The 20,456-nt window shown below is 41.3% G+C and overlaps 1 protein-coding gene across 2 annotated transcripts in view; it reads left to right on the top strand.

The window, feature by feature from the left end:
- Positions 1–20,456, top strand: part of LOC133502203 (transcription factor SOX-6-like) — a 116,976-nt gene that overhangs the window by 26,165 nt on the left and 70,355 nt on the right. For both annotated transcript variants that reach the window (XM_061822736.1, XM_061822735.1), the window contains exons 3-4: positions 15,887–16,115; positions 17,332–17,563. In XM_061822736.1, coding sequence (XP_061678720.1) covers positions 15,888–16,115; positions 17,332–17,563 — 460 coding nt within the window. In that variant the 5' untranslated portion in view covers position 15,887. The remainder of the gene's footprint in view (positions 1–15,886; positions 16,116–17,331; positions 17,564–20,456) is intronic.

Raw genomic sequence — 20,456 nt, 5'->3', positions numbered from 1 at the left:
CAATACAGTTTTTGATCCCATCTGCTGCGTCGTCCCCAATGAGGAATTTTGGTGAAAAGCGCAAGGAGGTTTTATTCCTCAACGGAATTGTCGAGCGGTCATACGTGACATCGCCGTGACTCTACGCCGCCAGACAGAGTGCGCCTGAGTCACGCGCCACATTTGCGCACTTGGCAGCCGTGAATTATCACTCAGGTTTTGGCGGCCTGTGTCGCGACTTTTATCTTCACGTGCAGCAGCGTCGCGTTGTCCATTTGTTGAACTGGACCGCACGTCCTCATCCCAGGACGCGTTTGTTTTTCAAATTGGAAGACGGACCGTGTGTCAGTTCCCACCTACGAGCTCAGGAACTTTGAGTTCCTGCTAGCAAAAGGTTCTTGTGGTCCATGTGGTTTACGTTTCCAGCGCATCTCATAGTTGAGGGTACTGTATCAGATCCAAATGAGACTCCTGATGTATGTAGGAGCTGTACTTGGTTATTCTCATGACTAAAATTTGCTATAGTTAAAAAAAAAAAAAAAAATCACTGTGGGCAATTCGACTTTTCAAGTTCATGTATTATTGTAGATCTTTAAGTTTAAAGTATCTTTGATACCTAAAAATCAAATCCTTATCCTTTATTTATTGAGGTAAGGCTATTGAGAACTAATTCTTATTAGCAATGCCAACCTGGCTGCAGACAGTCTTTGAGGCAGCTTTTGAAAAAAAAAAATGTTTTCATAGATTTATAGCGTTATAGTTTTATTTAAAAAAAAGATATTGCAATGTTGGGGCATATAGACGGTGATTCTTTTTTTTCTCCAGCTTGAGAAAACACCCACTCACATTCCTTGTATGGACCTTTGACAGTATTTACCATGTGCCGTGATGCAATGTAATATGTCATATGAAAGAAAGAAAGTTTTGTGGTCAGATGAGACCAAAATTGAACTTTTTGGTCATAATTCCACTAATCATGTTTGGAGGAAGGTGAATGGTGAGTTCCATCCCAAGTACACCATCCCTACTGTGAAACATGGGTTGGTAGCATCATGCTTTGGGGATGTTTTTCTGCACATGGGACAAGACGACTGCACTGTATTAAGGAGAGGATGACCGCGGCCATCTATTGTGAGATTTTGGGGAACAACCTCTTTCCCTCAGTCGGAGCGTTGAAGATTGGTCGTGGCTGGGTCTTCCAACAAGACAATGACCCGAAGCACACAGCCAGGAAAACCAAGGAGGGGTTCCGTTAAGAAGCATATCAAGGTTCTGGCGTGGCCTAGCCAGTCTCCAGACCTAAACCCAATAGAAAATCTTTGGAGGGAGGTGAAACTCCGTGTTTCTCAGCGACAGCCCAGAAACCTGTCTGATCTCGAGAAGATCTGTGTGGAGGAGTGGGCCAAAATCCCTCCTGCAGTGTGATTTTTCTTTTTAGATTATCTCTCTCAATGTGGACAAGCACCTACGATGACAATTTCAGACCCCTCCATGATTTTTAAGTGGGAGAATTTGCAATATAGCAGGGTGTTCAAATACTTATTTTCTTCACTGTAGCTTTTATTTTTCTTTGTTTTACTCTGCCGAGAATGGTTGAGAACGAAAATACTTTATCTTACCTTGATAAATAACAGTTCAATGAAAAAAAAAAAAAAAACAATTTCCTAGACGTCTCTGTTCACACGTTCTGTATGGACAATTTAGAGTCTTCAAAACCCCCCACAACAGAAATACATTTTGAGAAAACATATTAAGTCCACACAGGAAGACCAGAGAGTCGAACCCCAAACCTCTCAACTGTGAGGGGGACATGCTAATAGAATTCATAATTATATTGATACAACTACAAGTTTTCACACCCAGGTTATTCTTCATACTTTGGCATGTTTCGATTTACAATCCTAATATTTTGAACCTCTCTTGTAGCTAAATAAGGTCCCATCAAACGTGGTGTTTATTGGAGCTAATTAGCAGCTGTACCTAACGTGGCGGCCCTCGCGTGACAACTGCCGGGCCGCGCGTGGGCCGCTCGACCGGTGGACTTTGGCGATAATTGGGTCTTCCCCTTGGAGCGCTCACCAAGGTGAGAGGGTCGGCGTCAGTCTCAGCTGTTGCTGCGGGTCGGCTTACCGCGTAACCGCGGCTTTAAGAGCCAGAAGCGGCGAAGCGTCAAGGAAGATGTCGCTCACAGTGTGTTACCCTGCCATGCGACACGCCGGAAGGCATCGTGAATAGCGTTTATGTTGAATGTCATTTGAATATTCTTTCACTGGCAAAGTTCTTTTGTCCACACGATGATAACGCTGACAACTGTGTGGATCATTTTTCTTGCAAGTAGAGCGATGTGAAACATTGTCTAATGTCCTGTTTGGGCGGAAAACACTGACATTAACGCGCTGATCTTCTCATTTACTCTTCTTGCTTGATGGGATTTAGGCCAGCTTTTAACAAAGCCTCGTCCTCCACCTCCTTCTGCTCCTCCTCTTCTCCGTGATCCCATTTAGCTCCACTGTGGACTGTGACGGACATGTTTAGCATCAAGGTGTCAAACAATTAACAAACAAATTTTGACCATAAAAGAGCTTCCTGGCTGGGTGGGTTGATGGGGGGCATTCCCCCTCCCCACTAATGAGCCAGTGTAGCCCTCCTGCTCACGCCCCTGCTGTATAGCCTCTTTGTGCCAAACTTTGAATTTTTTAATCTATATGTATATCTACACTAATACTTTTTGAAACTTTCTAAACCAGGGGTGTGAAACTCATTTTTGTCATTGGCCACATTGTTACAATTTCCCTGAGAGGGCCGTTATGGTGAAACCATAGAAATCCTGAATCACCTCATCATATTTACACATGAAATTTATGAACTACTTTTGGAATCAGAAATCAAGTGTAAGGGTTTTGTCAACCGTTCTTCATGTTTGGTTACAAAAAATATCCCAACATTATCGTTTATGATACGTGACAATTTGAAATGTTGGGACATAATTTCAAAAGAATCACAGATTTTGACACCGATGATTTGACTTCGCGGGGCACATAAAATTATGTGTCGGGCCAGATCTGGCCCCCAGGCTTTGAGTTTGACACCAGTGGTCTGAATGGTTAAGTTGCTATTACTGTTCGGTGAGCATGTGTCCCCCACCGCCAACCACCTGCCCCCCACATGATGTCAACCGTTGGATGCAGATGAGCAAGCAAAGCGGCGTTAATGGGCAAGCCAATGTCATGTTGAAGTGATCTGATTGCTTTCACATCTACCAAGATGGCGACCTTGCCCTTTTTGTTTTTACAATTTTCATTTGTCTTAGACGCTTTTTGTTACACGACAGTGGAACCAAACTAAACACACAAATACCTTGTGTGTGCTTTAACGTACTGTACCAGGTCAAAAATTATGATTGTGATTTTAAACTTGCCCAATTTTTAGGGCCTTCAATGGGGCACGTGCGAATTTATTGTACAACCCGTAAAAGACATTTTAAGACCTTCGGTGCTCAACGCTCATACTTGTAAGTGTCTGAGAGCGCCGTGTTCACGATTGTAAGAGTGTGAGTGAGAGAGATTGCGCGTGAGTGTCAATCTCCTAATCCGCCGTTTGTTCTCTGTCACCATCAATTAGTCCCATCCCGAAATGAAAGTCGACTCGAGGAGCGTCGGGATCGAAACGTTTAATTACAGCGCGCTCGAATGCGCGAGAGCGAACGTGGCTGTTGCGGCGCGGTCACTTTATTAAGTACACGTGCGCCACCCTTAACGAGAGCCGATCCAATGGCTGCTCCAAAAATGGCGCCTTGGCGAAGCTGGCGGAGGTAATGCTGCTTATTTTTTGTGTTCGTTAGTGTGGTCGCAGCATTTGAGAGCTTGTTCCGAGTATACTGGTGCATCTGAGGTGTAACAGTAGACTTCTATTTGCCATTTATTCGCCTCAGCCGCTGTGGCTCCAGTCCGTTAGGATCGTGAGCTAATACATAATGTTCTGCACTAAAAGCAAAAGGGGGAAATTTCCAGAAGCTTAAAACAGGAAGTCAAGTTAAAATTTCCCACATATCAACCATTTAATGTGATAAAACAGTCCTCAAATAATAATTTTAACAAGGCTGTATTCAACTTTCATCTGAAACATTCAGTAATGAATATTAAGTCAATTAGGTTTGTTCCACTCACATTGCCTTTTCGTTCATTGTTTTGATTTTGATGGTGAATATAAAGAACCCAGAGAATCCCTTATTGGACCCCAAACCAAATGTTCATTTTTGTCTAATGGAGGTAGATAGTGAGGATCATTAGGAGACCCTTTATTTAAACCATGCAAATGTTTTTTTTTGGCCCAGCCCCTTAAAAGAATCAGAATAGAGAATCGTTTTATATGTTGACTCGGAATCAGAACCGGAATTGCTAAAATGAGATGTGTAATAGACAGAGTCTATTAAAAAAACTCCAGTGCGGAAATATTGCCAGCATTTGCCCGTCACTCATGTTGAATAACATACTTGAGTTGTAAATATTTGCCCCGATTTGAGGGATTAGATCCGTGTGAATAACGGGCGCTCTGATTGGGGGGATTACCGCGCGGAGCGGTTTGAAGCGAGGCCCCGTGCGCTGAGAACAATGTCTATTAGCCGCGGTCCCGCTAATGCACAATGGAGACTTTGTACAGTAAAGAATAGAGCGGACATGAACACCTCGAGCGCGTGTGTGTGTGTTTTCTTCCCTCTCACTCTCGCTCCGACAGAATTCAACCCGCGATGCGTTCACTGGCAGCTGTGAGATGTGGTAATGTGCGCCATCGTGAGCTACCGTAGCTCAGCCCACGGAGGGGATTCTTCTTTTTCTATTTTTCATGATAAAAATAGATATACAACACTCAAGCCTTGTTTTGCATTCAATCAAAAGATTACAAACGGGATCGATGTAAAACTCAAATCTGGTCACAGACTCATCCCGACCTATCGTACGTTATTATGGAAAAAATATTAATAATAAAAAAGGAGTTTGATCGAAGGGTGTGAGCAAGAGAGAGTGTGTATGTGTGTGTATATAATTTTTGGCTGATGTTCTTACTCACGTGGTTCACAGTAAAGTAGAACCAACAGCTGTAAACAAGTAACATACTGTACAATAAATATAATCATCAGATATGACAACTTCCTCGCTCATCATTTTCCAGGTCTGCTCTATTTTTATATGGTAGTGGTGGCAAATGTTTTTCCAAAAGGTTCCAGGTACCCACAGACAGCGACGATCATTTTATTCTCCTTGGTTTATTCTGGACGCCGATTGGCTGTCACGACACGTGACTTTGTCGCGTAACTTGGAAGATTCCATCTGCAAATTCCACTCGATTAAGACGCGGATTTTGCATGTTCACGCCACTCACATCACATCAAATGCATCGTTTGCATCACAAATTTGCGGCTAATCGCATATTTGCAGCTGTGAGTTTCGTGTAATGTACAAATATACTTTTTCCCAGTGGGCAGAATCCATTTTTTGAAGTGACCGCTTGTGTTAATAGTAAAAATCACCTCTTAAGCGTGTTTATCCCTTGCCCCGGTCTGCAGGCATTATTAATCGATTTCAGATTGATACGATCGTAGACCAACAATGACATAGTGGAAAAGGAACCGTTACTGTTACTGTCTTAGATGCTACATTATTGTAGCATTTTATCTCACAGTAATAGGGGTAATCCCAACAATCAAAATAACAATATAAACAAAAGAAGGTTGTAGTTTATACTAGACTCTATCATATTGATATAGATATACCCATGTTGGAAAAGTTCAGCACCAAAATAAACTTCTTGCATGTGATATTGTCCCTTATTTGTGATGTAAGAAAAGCAAACACAAGTGCTAGCAATCCAATTACGTGGATTTTTTTCAAAAAAAAAAAAAATTACCATGTATTGATTCCAATCTATAGTTTTTATCGTGAAATTGTAAAACTTTCCTAATGACAAAGGCATATCATGCAAGTGCCATTGACTAATTTGACACTAACTGAATATATGTCTAAAAATGGTTCCGGGTAGGAAGTTACGTACGTGCAACTTTCCCTCCAAATTTTCAAAATGTATTTCCGAATTGTGGTTTGAACGGCCTTGACGTGACTTCTACGTCAAAGTGTGTACCATCTGCACGCATTACACATTTACAACGGTCTATAATTGAAGTACGAATAGAGACCTTTGAAGCCTCTGAGTGAGTGCGGTCGTGGGGAAACGCTGAAAGCGCTTCTTCAGATCAGCTCAGACGGGGGGTGGGGCAGGGGGGGGGGTCATTGTTGGAGGACCTCGGATTATCATGGGAGCATCCAGTGAAATGACTTGTCACTCCTAATCTGGGATTAGTAGGCTTTGGCACCTCGCGGGCACACTAAAAGCCACCTGTTTGACTCTTAATTCTTTTGTTGCATCAAACTTTTACGTGCTTGTTAGACACCATCTTTGTAAAGTGTTGTTTTTAGGCCTTTGTCACATTGTCATTCCTGCACTTATTCTGCATGGAGGGACCACGGAGCACTTTAAAAAAGAAGGGCCATCTTTGTTTGTGCAATCTGTGTGTTTTAGTCATGATGCCCCCGGGTGCCGCCTTGTCCTTTTAACTTACCGTTTACTCAAACATACATGTGGACTGGGACAGGACCGAACAAAACGGGAACAAAAAGTTCATTTTACTACACTGAGGATAAAAAAGACAGAACGTGCAATGTATGTACCATAGTGAAATGTGGGCCTTTATTCATTTGCATATTTGTTTACACATTTAAATGTTATTTCTTAGGATATAAGATTATATTTCTTTGTCATGTAAGTATAATATATATTTTTATTGTAGCGGCACGGTGAATCAGCTTGTAAAAGGGTTGGCCTCACAGTTCTGAGGACCAGGGTTCGATCACGGCACCGCCTGTGTGGAGTTTGCATGTTCTCCCCGTGTCTGCGTGGGTTTCCTCCGGGCATTCCGGTTTCCTCCCACATCCCAAAAACATGCAACATTAATTGGACACTCTAAATTGCCCCTAGGTGTGATTGTGAGCACGGTTGTTGTTTGTCTCTAGGTGCCCTGTGATTGGCTGGCAACCAGTTCAGGGTGTACCCCGCCCCCTGCCCGTTGACACCTGGGATAGGCTCCAGCACTCCCCGCGACCCTTGCGAGGATAAGCGGCAAAGAAAATGGATGGATGGATTTTTATTGTACGGGTGTTTGTCTCGGGTAGCTTGTTGTCACACTCATATGTGCTAACCCTAACCGTATAAATCCTTTTCCTTGTTGAAACAAGACAGTCAAGTACACTGTCAGCCAATTTATCCTCACAAAGTCCAGGTTTTCTCAAAAAGTCCATCTCAAAAAATTTATTCTTGCAGAGGTCCGACATTTGTCTTCCTCCGTCACTCTGTCAAATGGCAAGACAGCACTACCGTAAAAAAAAAGAATTGGCCTTACTTAAATGTTTAAGACCAGCAAAAAAAATTATGTTAGACAAATTTTACCCACACTAACTTAAAATGTTGCTTTTAAATGATGATTTCTTTTATTATGGAAAAATAATATATGCCGTTACCTGCCCATGTGCTTGGGTTAGCTCTCTGATCAACCAATCACAAGACGGAAAAAGGTTACTCGAAGGCTCTGCAAAGGACAAACGTTGTATATCTGAAGTCTGATTGTTTAAAAATAAACAACCCTTGCTAATATTGTGTACAAGTCGTGAGTCAGTGCAATTTATTCTCAAGTTTTGGGCAGATTTTGCTGACATGGCGACACACAGAAGCTAAGATCTGATTGGACAACAACCAACAACATGGCTAGGAAATGTAGCTATTCGACTGGAAATGAATTAATACATTCATCCATCCATACATTTTCTGAGCTGCTTATCCTCACAAAGGGTCAGGGTAGTGCTGGAGACAAACCCAGCTGTCATCAGGCAGAAGGTGGGGTACACCCTAAACTGGTTCCCATCCAATCGCAGGGCACATAAAAACAAACAAGCAATCACACTCACAATCACATTTAGGCGCAATTTAGAGTCTCCAATTTATGCATGTTTTGGGCCCGGAGAAAACCATGAAACCATGCAAAACCATGCAAACTCCACACACGCGAGGCTGGGAACTATGAGCCCAAGGCTCCACACCTGCACCGGTGTGCCATCCTAAATGAATACAATTTCATGTCGATTAGATAAAGGTCCGTGGTTCTGAGTTTTTCGAACAGCAGCGAAGGCCTACTTAAAATTACAGCACTCGTCCACATTTACCTGCACGGGGCGGTCACGCCACAGCGCTACTTGTGTAACGCTACTATATTTGCACGCTGGCATTATGTCCTCGAAAGAGGTCAGAGGGTAGCGGCGAGATAATGAGGATTGGAGCCACTTAACAGACAGAGTTTGACCCGCCACCATATTAGCTCCTCTCTGGCTGATGTAGAGACGGGAGGTCTCGAGGAGAAGCCGCGAGGCCACAAAGTGAAGCTACCAGTCCGATTTTGTGGCGAGGATCTGGAATGAGTTGCTAATACAGGAAGTCGGTGTGACCGCGTCAGTCAATACAGCGTCAAGTGCTCGTTTGGTGGTGTCATGATGACCAAAATATTTGTTTTCTTAGTGGGCTACTTCCTGGTTCATAGACGATGACGTAAGACGATAGGCCGGATGGGACTCTACCATTTGCAAACCGGGGCAGCGACAAAGCTCCAAATGTGACTCATTTGATCCAGGTTTGAACTAAAAGGAAATGGTTTCTTCCTGTGTGGGTGTACCACTAAATGCAAACTCTTGGTCCAATGCAGGCTTGTTCAATATGGTCAAAATCTACGTTTAGTAAAGGTGGCCATCAATCATTTGCAAAATTCAGCCCTTGAGGGCCGTTTCACAAAATTTAGTAGGCGCGTCTATCATGAGTAAAACCGCAAAAAAAAAAAAAAAAAGTCTCGAGAAGCAGATATTTTGGGCCATTTCCAGGGATCCTTCATACGCAAACAAATCGGAGAGTCCCCCCCCCATCTCGCTAACATATTTGAACCCTGCATACGAAACAGTTACATAAAGAAATGTAAAAGTTGTTGTCATTGCGTGACGATGGATGACGGCACAGTTTGCTGACTCAGTGTTGGTTGAGTAGTGGTGATAGATGATTTCACATATATTTGGAGTAAGGCTGCAACTAGCTATTATTTTAATAATAGATAAATCTGTTGATTTTTTTTTTCATTTAATTAATCGGAATTATTTTTTTTCATTTCCATACTTTTTTTTCTTTAAAATTGACATTATTTCAAATTAAAAGTGCAAACAATGCACAAAAATAAATTGATCATGAATATTTTCTGGGTTACATCTGTGACACGTCAGAAAATGGGCAAAAAAACATTTTTCCAAAGTTAGATATGTTGATAATCAGTCTGGTTTATTACTGTAAGAAATATTATTAATATTAACTGTTTTGGGCAGCACGGGGGCTCAGCTGGAAAGTGTTGGCCACACAGGACAAGCAAGTCGGCTCCTCTGTAGCGTTTCCCAAGAAGTATTTATAATGCCAAGTTGGCTCATTTAAGAACAATGCGTTTAAAAAAAAAAAAAAGATAAGACGCAGTTGTCTCCAACGTACATGCAAGCGTGTTGCAGCCACATGTTAAACTTCAGTAAACCTCTCTGTGACAGATGTTTTTTTTAAAAATATCCATTGTCCTCAAATGAGTCCAATGCATATTTAAAAAAAGAAAAACCGGTGGGATAGGCTTCAGCCCCAGTACACGGAAGCGTGTTGCGGCCACACGTTAACCTACATAAACCTCTGTGTCACTGAGAATTTATTTTCTTTTTTTAATTTAAGTATTGGACTCATTTGAGAAATATGCATACTTAAAAAAAAACATCTGTTGGGGAGAGGTTTATCGAAGTTTAACGTGTGGCCGCAGCACGCTTCCGTGCACATTGGAGACGACTCCCTGTCTTTTTTTTTTTTTTTTTTTTAAACGCATTGTTCTCAAATGAGGCAACTTGGCATTATAAATACTTCTTGGGAACTTGAGATTGAGAAATGAAATGAAGTGATCGCTACACAGTTGCGTGTATTTGGTTGGGCACCATCCATCCCGTTTAATTGCCAAAATCCATCGATCTTTTCTCATCTTTTCAGGTGGTATTACATACAAAGATCTCTTTGAATATCTGTCTTGTCTGTTGTAACAACCAACATCACAACAAGTCTCAGGCATTGTAAATATTCTCCCCCGGTTCAATGTCCCCCACAATGTCGAGTGGCTCCTTTTGACTGCCAATAATCAAAATTGTGACGTCACATGCACGAGCTCTATCGGCCCCAGCACTCCCCGCAACCCTTGTGAGGATAAGCGGCTAAGAAAATGGATGGGCGGATGAACTGTTTTGAGGCAGCTATTCCAAGGATTTGGACAAATAAAGTTGAACAAGGTCTCTAAATGATCAATCAATGCTCAAAAGTCATCATCAATTAATTTGATGATTGATTATTAGTCTTCAATGGTTGAACCTCTCGTTTTGAGTTTCAAGCGCGGTCACAGAAGGAAGTGAGCTCATATCTCAAGGCACCGCCGCATATCGAGGTTCCTCCTGGAAGTCTTAACAGAGTGCTGCTTCAGTGTGGTTCTGGTGCTAACATAATGAGCGAGTGTGCCCTTGGGCCGAGGTGAGACGCGAGCGGCCGCACAGTCCACTGTTGACGTCAATCTTCAATGGCCGCTTCCACGCTGCCTTCAATAGCTCAGTGTGTAAGCGTGAAGTAGATAAATGTATGCGGACTGTTGTGTTTGCGCTAGCCGGGGTGTGTTGCCCTGCCAGGAAAAACAAGCGGCACACAAGGCAGGGTGTTGGTCAATACGGCCAAGTTCTGGACTGTGGTTAACAGTTGGCATGGCTGCGCGTGTTTACACCCACTGTACAAACATCATATTTATCTTTAAAAAAACACATTCCTTGGTTTGATTGATATTTTCCATCTCAGTACTAATGAAGGCAACAAAGTGCATTTCATGAGATGATGAGAGACGGTCTTTATTGCACTGATGCACAATTGTGTACTTGTCAAGTGTGTGTGTGTGTGTTTTTTGCTATGTATTAAGACATTTATTTCTTGTGAACGTTGCTGTTTTCTATATAAAGAATCTATTGAGGAGACCCATTAGCTTGGCTGAATACGATTTAAACTGCGGTGTGCTCCTTTTTAAATTTAGTGGCGAATTCATTTTTTTTTTTTGAAAACTCAAATTGTTTTCTCATTAACATTAAAATTATGCCAACTATTTCTTTTGATTTTACACACGCCCAGTAATTTATTATTATTACTATTTTACTCCTATTTATTTACAGTGCCAGCTATTGAATATTTGACTTCTAAAGCCGTCAATGGCAGTGAATGTTACTTTTCTTCACTCTATGACGGATGAGGAAAGCATATTTTTATTTCCGTGTTTTTTCTCCACCCATTTGTCTATGTCTGTTTTCAATTTGGTAACGTAAGCACAAGTTCATATGTGAAGGACTCCTGAAATGACGGAATTGACTCTGATATGATTGCTTCAAACCAATATGGCCGATATGGCAGTGTATTTTAAAGCATGCATAGTATGCGTACCAAACTTCATTTTCAGTCCTTTGAGGGCCTAATTGAATAAATAAATAAATCAGACTTTGGAGAAAGATGTTTCGATTTCGATATCTGAGTACTACATTTAGAGCAAAAAAGCTCGTCATTCAGTGTCACCCACTTTCTAGGATACATGCTTCCGAATTTCCTTTTGGAGGTGTTTGCCATTTGCCATTTTGGATTCTGGCAAAATGGCTGCTTCAACCCAAAACAGCTGACTTCATGTCCAATTTGCCTCCCTTGAGACTTTTTCGTGTGTCCTCTCACAGTATATCAATACAGAGAGTCCTCGGGTTAAGACGGTCTCGACCCAAGATGTATGGACTTTACAACACCCGTCCCCCGTCCGCCATTTTGTCTGGCTAATGCTTGTCTGTGTTTGTGAGCCGGGAGTATCTCCGCATTTTTTGCCCTCCTTTTGAGAAATTATCGCTGTGTCTTTTAGCAATGCTTCTGCAGCCAAAAGAAAATCCATTACCATGGAAACAAAGCTCAAATCATAAAAAGATTGGAGAAAGGAGAGACACCAGCACCACCAGGGCTTAAGTCGGTCGACCGTGGTGACAATTATTAAAGACAAAGCCCGTATTTTAGCGCACGTGAAGGATTCCGTTCCCATGTCGGATTCAATGATCACAAAACAAGGTTCTTTAATACTTGTCGAGATGGAGAGGATTGAGAACGAGGTTCCTTCGCAATAGCTAAGCACAGCCTCCCCTTCTTCTTCTTCTCCATCCACCTCTCAGCAGTTACACTAAGTCCATCATCTTGTTTATTTCAATGTATTTGTTTTTTGTACAAAGTATTTTGATGTAAATTCTGACTTTAACGGTGGAATCCGACTGCAGCCAAAATTCGAGTTCAGTCGCCACTGTCGGAACGGATCTCAGTCGTAGACCGAGGACTCCCCGTATAGCATATCTACCGAGTATTGTGTTGCCTCATATAGTTGGTGTTGTGGGTTATTTTGTTGAGCCTTTCCATTTTAAAAGAGATATTTAACATTAATATATTACATGCGCTGTCGTTCTTAGGCGGGATGGGCAAAAAGCTCAGCAATTTAGCATTGCCCATCTGGCTAGCGTACCCGTTTCCCATTGGAGCTCATTTAGAGCCCTTGAATTCACCCAAAACGTCAATTCAACCCCAAACGTCATGTTCAATTTCATTCATTTTCGTTCATTCTCGAGAATTCCCCCCCCCCCCGTTTCACCAATTTTATATCAGTCGACAAAACTGGTAACAGGCGAAGCTTTTTGTTTGACGTTTTCACGGCAACACTTCGACTGTAAATAACCCTCAAACAAAAACGCTGTACTTGGGGATAATTTAGGCGAAATGCTGTTGTGTTTCTTGACGTATGAGCCGTGAAATTCACCCAAAATGGCCACTTTCAACCAAAACGCAGTCTTTTCCATGCATCCTGTTACAATAGACATGTTGAGCTATGATCATGTTACATGGTGGAACTGGTGTCGGAGAATTTTCCAGACGGCGGGTTTGAGTGAATTTTTGGTGGTCATTGTGAACCTGTAAAATATATAAATATAGTCATTTTCACCAGGACATGTCATTACAAAACTTGATGTGCTTTGGGGCTAGAGCTGTTTTTTTTCTTCCCGGTCTGATGAGCGCATATGTTGTGTGTCATTCTTTTTTTTTTTTTTTTTTTTTTTTTTACACACAGCATGTATGCGTTGGCATTCCTAAGTGACCTCTGACGGTGCCCCCTTGAACAAGGGTCCTCACAGGCTTCAGACACACAGGACCTCTTCTCTCTCTCTCTCTCTCTCTCTTGCTCTCTCTCTTTCTCTCTCATTCCTTTTAGCAATGCCCCACCATTCAGTATGGATGTTCATGTAAAAAAAAAATCACCATAACAAACTTCAAACGCAAGCCTGGATTTAAAGTGCATAGTTCAAATGATGATTTTTGTTGTTGTTGTTTTCAAGTGACAAGTGGTTTTTTTTCCATGTCCAGTTGGGAGCTTTAGATCAGGCGACATCACCGATCTTTGTCCCCTGTGGGCCTGTGAAGAAGTGCCGTGAGACTCTTTTGTGTTTATTAGCCGTACAAATAAACTTGACTTGATTTGAATTGTGATATCCGTCCAGGCGGCATGAAAAAAAAAGCTAAATGCAGTGAACTGGAAATCAAATATGGCTAACAGTCCAAAAGATAGCGTAGGATTTACCAATGGGAGTAAACAGCGTCAAAAGACAATATGTTTTACTATATGGCATCGACGCCAGCTTGACGTAATCGATTCATTATGGTGATTGTTGATGTCGACACACACATAAACATGTTAAAAACTATAAATCCAAACTACAGGGCAAAAAAGAGATCATTAAATATGGTCTGTTACATTTGAGGGATACAGTATAAAACATTAGATATGGTGTACATTTGCTACATACAGGTGTAAAAACACAAATTATGGTTTAAAGATATTACATCCACCCATTTTTTTACCGCTTATCCTCACGTAGGTCGCAGGGAGTGCAGGAGCCTATCCCAGCTGTCAACGGGCAGGAGGCAGGGTACACCCTGAACTAGTCGCCAGCAAATCGCAGGACACATCGAGATAAACAGCCCCACTCACAATCACACCTAGGGGCAATTTAGATTCTCCACTTAATGTTGCATGTTTTTGGGGATGTGGGAGGAAACTGGAGTGCCCAGAGAAAACCCTCACAGGCAACGGGGAGAACATGCAAACTCCACACAGGCGGGTCCGGGATTGAACCCGGGACCTCAGAACTGTGAGACCAACGCTTTACCACCTGAACCACCGCGCTACCCACTATGTTACATAAGAGGTGTAAAGAACATTAACAGCGGTGTGAATAGGTGACATTATTGGTGTACCGAACATCAACATTATCAAATATACATTATAGGAGAGAAATATGGTCTTAATATCCTACTTAAGCAGTGAATAGAAATGAATTAAGGAGTAAATATACTCCATTAGATGTGTATTGTCATTTCATATTGTCTAAATATACAATAAGTGTCATCAAATATGGTCAAAATATGCTACATTACAGTTGTACAGCCATTAAGCATGCCACATTAAATATGCGACACAAATTAAATCAGCAAAATAATGGCAGATGGTAGCCAGTGGAGTCATGTGATGTAATAATTCTATGTCCTGTACATGATTTCCCATCAGCCAGTTCAAGTCAGACGCAACTGCGCGGTTGAACTCTAAACTTGTATGAAAATGTTGCCGTGTGACTGCAAATATTTGCTTTACAGGTAGCCAAACTTTTGGTTTCATATCAATTTGCATGAGGTCGTGTGATTGCGCCGCCGGATGCAAAGCCAGCGAGAGCCCCGGGTGACCTTCTTTTGTTTCGTTCATTCTTCTTTTCGAGACTCGGGTGAGAGGGGAAGAGAAAACAATTCCACCAAAATTCCTCCTATTCCCGTTTGTGTGCCAAATGGACCCCCCCCCCCCCAACATGGCCGTTTTGTCCTAGTCCTCCTCTTGGACTCCACAAGTGGCAGAAGGGACCTGGTGGCTCAATGCTGCTTTGTGTATGATTACTTTTTTTCCAAAAAAGGGTGGGTGAGGGAGTTGGGTGGGGTGGGGTGCTGGGGCTCCTCTCATCTGTCACAGGTTTGCCTCCGTGCCGCCGCCCACAATGGACAATTATTTGTCGCCACGTACCCCAACCACCCCCCCACCCTCGGGGAAGATTGCACCGCGCTTTCCTGCCAAACACCGAGCCTGGTTTTTGCTTTCTGTGCTTCGCAGTCGGCGTTGGGGTTCCAAATTGGTTTTGAGGGAGCGAGTCTATCCCTCGCTCCGCAATTGGGGGGCAATTAAGGCACTGAAAGGTCAATTTTTTTTTTTTTGTTATCTTTTCAAGATAAATGATTAAACCGAACTAATTTGATTCTTCCAGTTCAAACACCAGCGGTACGCATTTTATATGTGACATCTTATTTTGGGACTGATTATCCTTTAAAGAAATTATTACAAATGGCAGCTCTTCGCCACGTACCAAGAAACTGAGCAAAAGTGTGTGTATGTGTCGGGGGGGCTCCCAAACCAAAGCTGCTCTGTCCCGAGTTGTTTAACCCATCTAGATCTAAAAGCCGAATTCTGGACTTTTGTCTCATCTTCATCCTTGCATCTGAAACCCAAATGCCTTCAGCATAGAACAAAAACAAAGGAGCGGGCAACAGACACTTTTTGTACATATAAAGACCCCCCCCCCCACCCCTTAATTGACCCTCATTACGTCTTCCTTTTCAGAATGATGTCTTCCATGCGCGCATCGCCTCCCTTTCACGCGCCGCCCGAGGAAGAGGAGGCGCACGGCCCCGCCGACAACAACAACAGCGCGGCCTGGCTCGACGACCACGACCCAAAGGAGACACCGTCGCCCTCCCCGCCCGAGCGGCCCCACCCCGACCCGCCGCAGCCAATCAGGGAGAAGCGAGCGGACGCCGACTCGTGGGACAACGATAGGTCGGCTGCGATGGTGAGTGAGGGAACGCCGCTCATAAAACACGCATGAAACACCCGCGAGGGGCGCGATCTCTTGTATACTGATGTACACACACACAAAAAGCGTGATGGAGCGCTGCAGGCACTGCTGAAGGCAACCCAGTGAGGGTCCTCCTCTCGAGACGTTGACCCTTCACTTCTTCTCAGCCGCCTGCCTGTTCGTCGAGGAGATTTGATTTATTATTTTTAAAAATTGCAGTATTGGAGGTTGTCCAGAATACACACTCAACAGACATTTAAGTAGGCTCACCCGCACTAATCCGATGAACGCCGGAACATTTTTACCACATAAAGAATAATCGAAATACCTAAACATTTTTTTTCTGCATTTTAACATGACCAAAAGTCATACAACTGTAAAAAGATAGGCAAGTGCGTTTCATATGTCTGATTTTAAGGCATTTTTTAAATGTCAGAATAAGTAAGGTTCTTGTTTTGACCAACTTTTTTTTTGGGAGCCAGAGACATGTGAGTGGAATACGTACTTTGAATCCCTTTCACTTGGAGAATTTTGGGTTGTCAAAATCGGACTGATTCTTGCTTTGCTGTAGAATAACGAAAATAACAAAAGTTTTTTGTTTAAATGGAAAAAAACCTGAACATTTATGTATCTACTATCAAACTATAAACAGATTTATTTCTGGATATTTTTTTTATCAAAATTGTAAGACTAAAAAGAAAGAAATCTAACTTCAAAATAAAAGGAATTTTATATGGAATCAAAACTTTTGTGATACTTACATCAAAATAAAATTTCTTAAAATATTATAGACTAAATATATCTTTCTACGGAGACCCTAAAGGCACATTGAAAAAAAATGAACTGCTTTCTCACTGTAATGAGTAACTTACTCATTATAATGAGAAAGTTTCTCATCACAATGTCCCTTTATCTTTGTCACTATACTTTTTAAAGAAAAATAAAAAAAAAAACACAAAATAAATTTTTTAAAACAAAATAATCAGCATTTTCTTCTATTTTTAAATGCATAAGTATTTTTTGTATTATCTTATTGGTTGAAATATTTTAAAAAGATATTTAAATGAAAAAATACCTACTTTAAAGTGAAAAATAAATAAAACTTGTTGGAAAATATTTACACTAAATCTGCACAAATAAATCAGAATTGAAAATGTACAGAACAACACACACTCAAATTTTTTAACACATGATCTTTTTACCCTCCCAGGACACAGAGAGCACAAATAAAGGCTCCTCCGTCGTTTACTCGTACCGGTCCAGCTCCACCTCGCCGCCCAAGCCCGAGGAGTGCTCCCGGGATCGTGGCGAGCTGACGGCAATGGGGGCGGGTGCAGGCTTGGTCCTGGGCACGCCGGAGCGCCGCAAAGGGAGCCTGGCGGACGTGGTCGACACACTGAAGCAGAAGAAGCTGGTGGAAATGACCAAGACGGAACAAGACGGTAAGACTTACTTGGCCGAATGACGATCGAGTTGCGAATGCTTGACAAAAAAAAGAATGTGAAGAAGTAAAGCATAAATACTATACATATGTCGTATTGCTGTGTCGGAGGGGCGTGGCCTCGAGTGTCACCAGGCTGGCTGGTTAGTTTGTATGTTGAGTGTCTGGGTGTAAGTTGTGGCCTACAGCAGCACATTTATCTTGTTCAATAAAGGGCTGAAAGTGACTCGACGAATTTAACGCTCCTTTTCCAACGGCAAGGGCATTACAAAAGCTTCATTGTTACATTTTTTTTACACCGCACTCCAGCAGTGGCATATCTCAAACTCCCCTGTAACTTATATTTTGACTTGGAACAAAAAGGCAATACATCAATTTAGTCATTCAAACTCGTCTACAGTTGTAAAATACAGACCTGTAAGAATGGAAAACAAGTGAAATAAAATGTCTGACTTTACATAAACAAACCATATTTTTTCAAACCAAAACATCTCAGCGGCCCTATCAAAGTCATATTTCTTTGTCCAATGAAAATCAATTATTTTAAACTTTGTGAAACCACAAAAGCTCCGGGACTACTTTGTCTTCTCCACCTCAAAGTTTCTTTTTGAAGGTTCCGGATTGCAGCTCTGGCTCGTTGATCCTGATATCAATCAGCGAAAAAAAATCAGCTTTCCCTTTTCTTTTTTTTTTTTTTTTTTTTTTAAGCGCCTCTCTGATCACGAGCGAAGAAGCGCAGCGGGCCGGCGTGCCTCGGCCTGCCCACCGACGCCATCCAGCAGCTGCGTAGTAATCTGGATATCAGAGCGCCGCTTGATCTCTCTTTGACTCTGTCATTGATGCGCTAAACGGGACGGCCGAGGGCGTCGTCCCGAACTGAGTCTTTTTACTTGAAAGATGGCTGCCTGGCTCCCTCGTGTTGGATCTCGAGCGGCCTGTCGGGACTTCTTCCTGTCGCGTCGCTAGATTGTGACGTGTCGTCCCTTCTTAATCCCGCTTCAATTTTTCAGGCCCGTCCACTAAAAGTCAATTCAAACGCACAAGTGTCTTGTCAAGGATCCCTTGTGACATCACTAGCTTCCACTTTCTTCAACAAAGTGCTATGCGTGGTTGCCAAAATAAATATTGTGTGTAGAACTCTGGATAAACTTACCTCAAGGAAATCAATCAAATAAATATAAATTAAATAAGTAAAATTGACCTCAATGATCTTTACTTGGATTCCACTCAAAATTGGAAAAAAATATTGAGCAATTACTTTAAAATTTTTTTTTTTAAATCTCATTTTATATAGTTATTTTTATTCAAATAAAAATGCATAATTAAGAAGGAGAAATGTGATATTTTGAATGTGAATCAATTTAATGTTTCAACTGAAAAATCAGGCATTTAAAATTCATATAATAAAAAATATATTCAAAACATTTTTTACTTGAATTTCTTTTATTTTTGTTCTTTGCATCTCAATACAATAATTCTGTTATCGGGAAAACATGTTTAGAAGGAAAAACAGTATGACAAGATTTTTAAAAAACAGTCAAATGTTTTCATTTTTTACTTGGATTTCTTTTATTTTTGTCCTTTGCATCTTAATAAAAAAATATCTGTTACCGGGAAAACATGTTTAGAAGGAAAAACAGTATGACAAGATTTTTAAAAAAAAAAAGTAAAATGCTTTCATTCTATCACTTTAAAAATTAAAGGATTCTGTGAAAAAAGTACAAATAAAATATAAATACAACTGTCTTATGGTTGTTTACAGTTATTTTAAAAATATAAATGCATTTTTAAAGAGAACATCTAATTTACATCATTTATCATTTGAAAAATCTTACATTTGAAAATGGTCTCTTCAAAAACATTTAAATAAAATTTCTTTTAAGTCTGCTAAGTTTTTAAGGAAAACATTTCTGAGATTTGGAAAAATATTTTTAAAATGTATAGTTTTATTTCTTTCACTTGAGAGTATAATAACATCTGTAAAATACAGTAAAATATATAAATGCAAGGTTTTGCTGTTTAAAATATTTTTAAATAAAAATGCATCTTCAAAATTACAAATCTGAATTAAAAAATCCAGTAAAAAATGTTGCTTTTGAAAAATGTAGTCAAAGCATAAAAACAAAAAAAAAATAATATTGTGTTTTTACCTAAAAAAAGGAAAAAACAAAAAGTAAATTAAAAACAGGATTCTTCACATATTTAAAATAAAATAATACTTACATACTATGTTTGGAATAAGAAATATTATTACTGATATTTTTTGCCTTAAACATGGAAGCGACGTCGCAGTCACTCGAGAAAATGACTCGGAAGAAAAGTTGAAAGAGAGCCATCATTTGGGACGAAAACTTGCCATCACGCTTTTGTTTTTGACATTTGGACCCTCCGATTGTGTCGCAACACGTACGAGTGTTGCCCTGGTTGCAGGCTGTCAGGTTCCTCTTAATAAGTTTTTTTTTCCCATTGCACAATTTATCGATTTCTCTGGACTTAAAGCTCCATTCAGTGCCTGAAAAGTGATGACCAAGAAGCTGTAAAGCCTTCCACTCATTAGTCACTAAATGGCTTTGATCAATATGTCTTTAATATTGATCAGTGAGTCTTTTACTATCAATTGTTAGGAGTGAAAGGCCCTCCTGGTAAACGGGTTCACGGGCTGATGGGTTTTTTGTGCCGCAGATGATGGAGGAATGAACAATGGCGTCCTCCCACCCTTATTGGCTCACGCCATCGAACGCAACGCGACCCCTCGCTTGCTTAGCGATTTCGCAGCTCGCGGCGAGAATGTGCTCCACGTCTCCGTTAGGAGCCGCACTAATGAACACCATGCACCGGATTTTGCTCCTTAGAAGCGCCATCGAGTGCTCGTTAAGGTGGCGCGGTGTTGCCGG

This window comes from Syngnathoides biaculeatus, chromosome 6, assembly GCF_019802595.1.
Source record: "Syngnathoides biaculeatus isolate LvHL_M chromosome 6, ASM1980259v1, whole genome shotgun sequence".
Classification (NCBI taxonomy): Eukaryota; Metazoa; Chordata; class Actinopteri; order Syngnathiformes; family Syngnathidae; genus Syngnathoides; species Syngnathoides biaculeatus.
Note: the sequence above shows the minus strand (reverse complement) of the source record. Positions and strands in the feature narration are given on the sequence as shown.